Source organism: Medicago sativa, chromosome 5, assembly GCF_051527215.1.
Source record: "Medicago sativa cultivar Bolivia chromosome 5, Bolivia_mono, whole genome shotgun sequence".
NCBI lineage: Eukaryota > Viridiplantae > Streptophyta > Magnoliopsida > Fabales > Fabaceae > Medicago > Medicago sativa.
The window spans coordinates 49748400-49752787 of record NC_140753.1 but is presented as its reverse complement, the minus strand read 5'-3'; the positions used below and the strand labels follow the sequence as shown (position 1 = coordinate 49752787).

Here is a 4388-nt window from a genome sequence, read left to right as displayed (position 1 = left end):
GACCGTGACCCCAGAGTTCAATGAGTTGCATGTAAATTTGGTGGACGCTAGTGCACAATAAATATTTAATTCCACCTAGAGGAAGAGCCAAAATTGAAGCCAAAGTGGCAAATAAACACAGGTGAAATGGCTGTAGTAGGTTTTGTCTTATTTTCTGTGCCTTGGATTTACAGTTGAAACTTTCACGACTCATGTTATGGGAAATTATAATTTCCTATTCCTCAACTACTACGGTTGGAGGAATGAAAATGATTTTAAAAGAGAACTCAAATTTTCTTTGATGCAATGTTAAGTTCATAATCTGGGTCATCAACATTTTCTCTTAGAATGTGTTCCATTTGGAAACATTTCTACTAGTATAAGACCTGTTATACTCCAATTTTATTTATATTCTTTAGCGTTTACTTAATTATTGTTTTAATTATTGATTGCAAGATGACAACTACTAGTAACCGTATCCTTCAAAAATAGAATAAAAACTACTAGTAACAGTAAAAAAATAATATTGTTTTGTAGAAAGTTAAAAAAAAAAAAAAAAGGGAACTAGTAGAGGCAATGTTTAGAAAATACGCTTAAATGCCAATTGATCACGTTGTATTTTTAAATCTCCATACCTAATTACGCAACATTTTTCGTAAAGTTTGATATATATACAATTTCAACAAATTCCTTCTTAAGTGTGAGTCTCACATCATCACTACATTTGAACCACGGTTACTAACTAAACAAACACATTGTGATATCTGAAAGACATTCACTCTACTATAATTTGTTGCAATTGAACGCACTCTTTTTGTTACGCCAAACCATGACTTGATAGTACTTGTTGGGAGTTGAAGGAGAGCCGTAAACATGAACCACCCAGAGATCTAGATATTTTCATTGAAACATTAAAGTATGAATCATTCCTCTTGTATACTATAACCTTTCATATAACATTAATTTATCAATGTGAGATTAACCATTCGCACTCGAATTTTTAACTGTTGAGAGCTTTCATAAAAAAGAATATATTAAGAATCTATTATTATTGAAACTAATAGTTTAATAGTTGGAAAGAAAATAAAAACAAAAACAAAAGCTAATAAAATTAAATTGAATGTTTACATCCTAAACCTACATAGTTTTCCTTGATTGAATTTGTTGCAAGAACGATCTTCCAACTAGAAACCAACACCAGCACAATGATGCCTAACTGATCTAGAGTCGCCCCACATGTTTGAAGCAACATTAATTAATTAGTACAGTAGCTTCTAATTAATTACTCCCTTGGCCCAAAGAAAAAGCAATTCTAGAGAAAATGATGCCTAACTGCAGCATAAATTTATCCGTCACCACAGAGGATGAAGCATCCAATAAATGTAGCTGCCTTGGTAGTTCATACATCCTAAAAAGAGTTTATGAATTTTATGAATAAAACTATTCTAAGGTAAACAAAATCAATAGTGCAGTAGTATCACATTGAAATTTTTGAATTCATGAATTAATTAATATGATCATGATAGGCTTTCTACTTGCTACTACTCTGACGATCCTACATTTAGATAAGCTTTTTCCACAATTGTGTAACATAGAAGCTTATAAATTATGGCTATTTAATGTGGAAATTTGTAGTAAGGTTTATCTATTTATTGCTTCACCCTCTCGAATTTATGGAGCAAGAAAACGTATAAATGAACATGACGCAACACCTTAACGCTCAATAAAGCATTTAATGTGAATGGAAATGTACTATAACCGACGTAACCTAATTAATGCAATTGCCATATTTTTCGATCTTCATTTGCGTTCATTAATTATAAGTCTTTTCTCAACTTTGCGGTGAAGTGATCATCTTGGTCTTTAGAAATACTAGTAGTACATAGATTGGCTAATTTTAAACGTAAGGATTACCATAATCACACTCTCAACATTTTTCTTCAAATTTTGGAAACGTACAGTAGTTTTCTAGTATTTACATTTGATTATGCTGTCATATGAGTAGATAGATACTGCAGTAGTACCATACTACAGAAACATTAATTTTCTCAGTATTTTTTTAAAATAGTTTTCGTAATATTTTATTCATAGTTTTTCTAGCTAAAACTCTCTCATTGAAATTTATGTCTTCAATTTGACATGAAATTCAACTAACTTTATTCCATGGTAGGACAGGGAACAATATGAATTATGAGAATTAGTAAATGTTTTTATTAACATGTGTTGCATCTAATTTTCCACAGACTTTAGCGATTATAATATATACAGTATTTCACAAGAAATTTATTTCTATATACAATGAAATTGAATTAACTCCTAATTTTACATATTAAAGAAAACTTAATTAGTTTACGAGATTGAAGAATGAAGATAAAGGACCCTGCAGCATATTGAAACTATGTTCTCACTATACTGGAAAATAAAATCATAATAATACACAACATTTCCTTACAACTTTAAGAAACATACTGCTGAGTTAAGAACATACATAAATTTAGGATGAACAAGAACAACACTCTTATATATACATAAATTTATGATACACAAGGTTAGTTTCTAATAAGTCACACATTGACATTCTACCAGTCAAATTATACAACTCCTTAGAGGTAGAGGTAGATTAAACACTACCCTTTTGTTTGAAATATATAATAATAATCTAAAAATATAAAATAAAAGATTACATAGACTTATTTATTGGACCAATTAGAAGTGGTTGTTCTTGATTATGTCAAGAAACTAAACCTTGTTCTCTTCAAAAATTTGGAAGGGTTCTGATCTGGTGGTGGATGCATGAATTTGCAATTAGGACAAGAAGGAGATGATTTGCAAAGCATTACCAACATGTGACACTTCATACAAACTGTTGCAATCATTTCTTTGTAATCATCACCATCTGATGATGATGATAACCATGATGAAGAATCCTTTTTATTCTTGCTAATTGATTCATTCACTAGATTATTCTTCTTTTCAAAATAACTTTCTTCTTTTTTCTTCAATGTTTCACATGTCAAATTAAGCTCAAGGTCTAAGCTTAAATGACCAAGAGATGATTTTTCAGGTAAAGGGTACTCTCTTTTTGATTCTTGTGTTTTCTTATTCATCTTTGTGTTACACAATTGTATTTGCCCTGACTGCATGAGAAAATTTAAATATGTATTAATTAAATTATTTCATAAGAACATAAACGTAAAAAAAAAAAAAAATACTAAAAGCTTATAATATATTATTGCTACCTCGGCTCTAATTTGTTTTAAACGAGGCAAAATGAAATATATTAACCTCAGCTCTAATAAAAAACTAGAGTGCGAAAATGTGCTTATAAAAAGGGACGGAGATATATTATATACCTGAACTGTGAGGTATTGTTGCCATTTATCTGAAGGCAAAGGTGTTTTGAGGCGAAGTTCTATATCAAATATGGATTTTCTTTTCCCTAGATCATGTGTAAGATCCTTAAAGAATTCTTGATCAGAAAGTGGTGATTCTTCCCATTTTCTCTTCTTTTGTGAAGCATCAAAATCTGTAGGAGATTCCTTTTTTGGACTCATGGTTAGTGCTTTGTGAAGTGAGACCATATTCAAACAAGAGTGGTTTTCTCAACTCTTTCTTTCTCTCCAGTAGTTGTGAGCAAAATGTTTGATGTGTTTTAGGTGGTTATATAGTAGTTGAAATATTTTCAAGACATGGAAGGTCGAAATTGGTGTTGGTCTTTGGTTATTTATTATTATGACGTGTTGTCCAAGTGGCTAATGTTTCATAGTACACAAACTCATGCACTACTACACTAAGCTTCTTTATATCGATTAGCCTATGGCTGTATGCAATTTTTACTTGAATATATGAGCTTGAAAAAAAAGTCGTTGAACTTAAATATAAATCAATTTTAATGAACTGATTTCATTATTTTAAATACTGAATAGGGTTGTTTGATCAATATAATTATATTTTTCATGACATAGATAAATAACCACATGTAGTGTCCCCTAAAAAAACATTATATTCTCTCTTTTTTTTTTTTGAAGGAAAAAAACATTATATTCCTGATTAGTGTGCTCTTGTTTATTTCTGGTAATGTATAACTGGAGGGGTAGTTTCAACTTTCAACAATGGACTCGTACACTTTCCCACATCTGAAGTACTTTTTCCAGGAGGGGCCGGTTGAAAATGTGAAGAAAAAGATGTTAAAACAATTATAAACAAATGTTGAGAATCCAAATTATTTTTCAACATACATATCAAATTATTTGTCAAGAAAACATGCATATAAAATTACGTTTTTTTTAGAAACTGCATATAAATAAAATTACATGTAAATAGCTTATCATGTTCCAAAACATCTTCATGAAAAAAAAGCTTCATTCATATGATGAGAGCTTTTTATCCCAACGCTTTATCATTCTTGC

The 4388-nt window shown here is 30.2% G+C and overlaps 1 protein-coding gene across 1 annotated transcript; it reads right to left on the bottom strand.

Annotated features, from left to right (window-relative positions):
* Positions 1 to 2472: 2472 nt before the first annotated feature.
* Positions 2473 to 3750, bottom strand: LOC146922687 (uncharacterized). Its single transcript, XM_085715487.1, has 2 exons — positions 3333 to 3750; positions 2473 to 3116 (listed from the first exon to the last, which is right to left on the bottom strand). The coding sequence occupies exons 1-2, from the start codon at positions 3558 to 3560 to the stop codon at positions 2706 to 2708; spliced, it is 639 nt and encodes a 212-aa protein (XP_085571613.1). The 5' UTR covers positions 3561 to 3750; the 3' UTR covers positions 2473 to 2705.
* Positions 3751 to 4388: the final 638 nt, after the last annotated feature.

What these genes read in the sequence shown, in the direction of transcription:
- LOC146922687 (XM_085715487.1), bottom strand. Translation starts at nt 3,560, where the DNA reads ATGGTCTCACTTCACAAAGCACTAACCATGAGTCCAAAAAAGGAATCT. An exon ending in AACAATACCTCACAGTTCAG is followed by an intron (nt 3,117 to 3,332) that starts GTATATAATATA and finishes TTTCTCATGCAG; the next exon opens with TCAGGGCAAATACAATTGTG.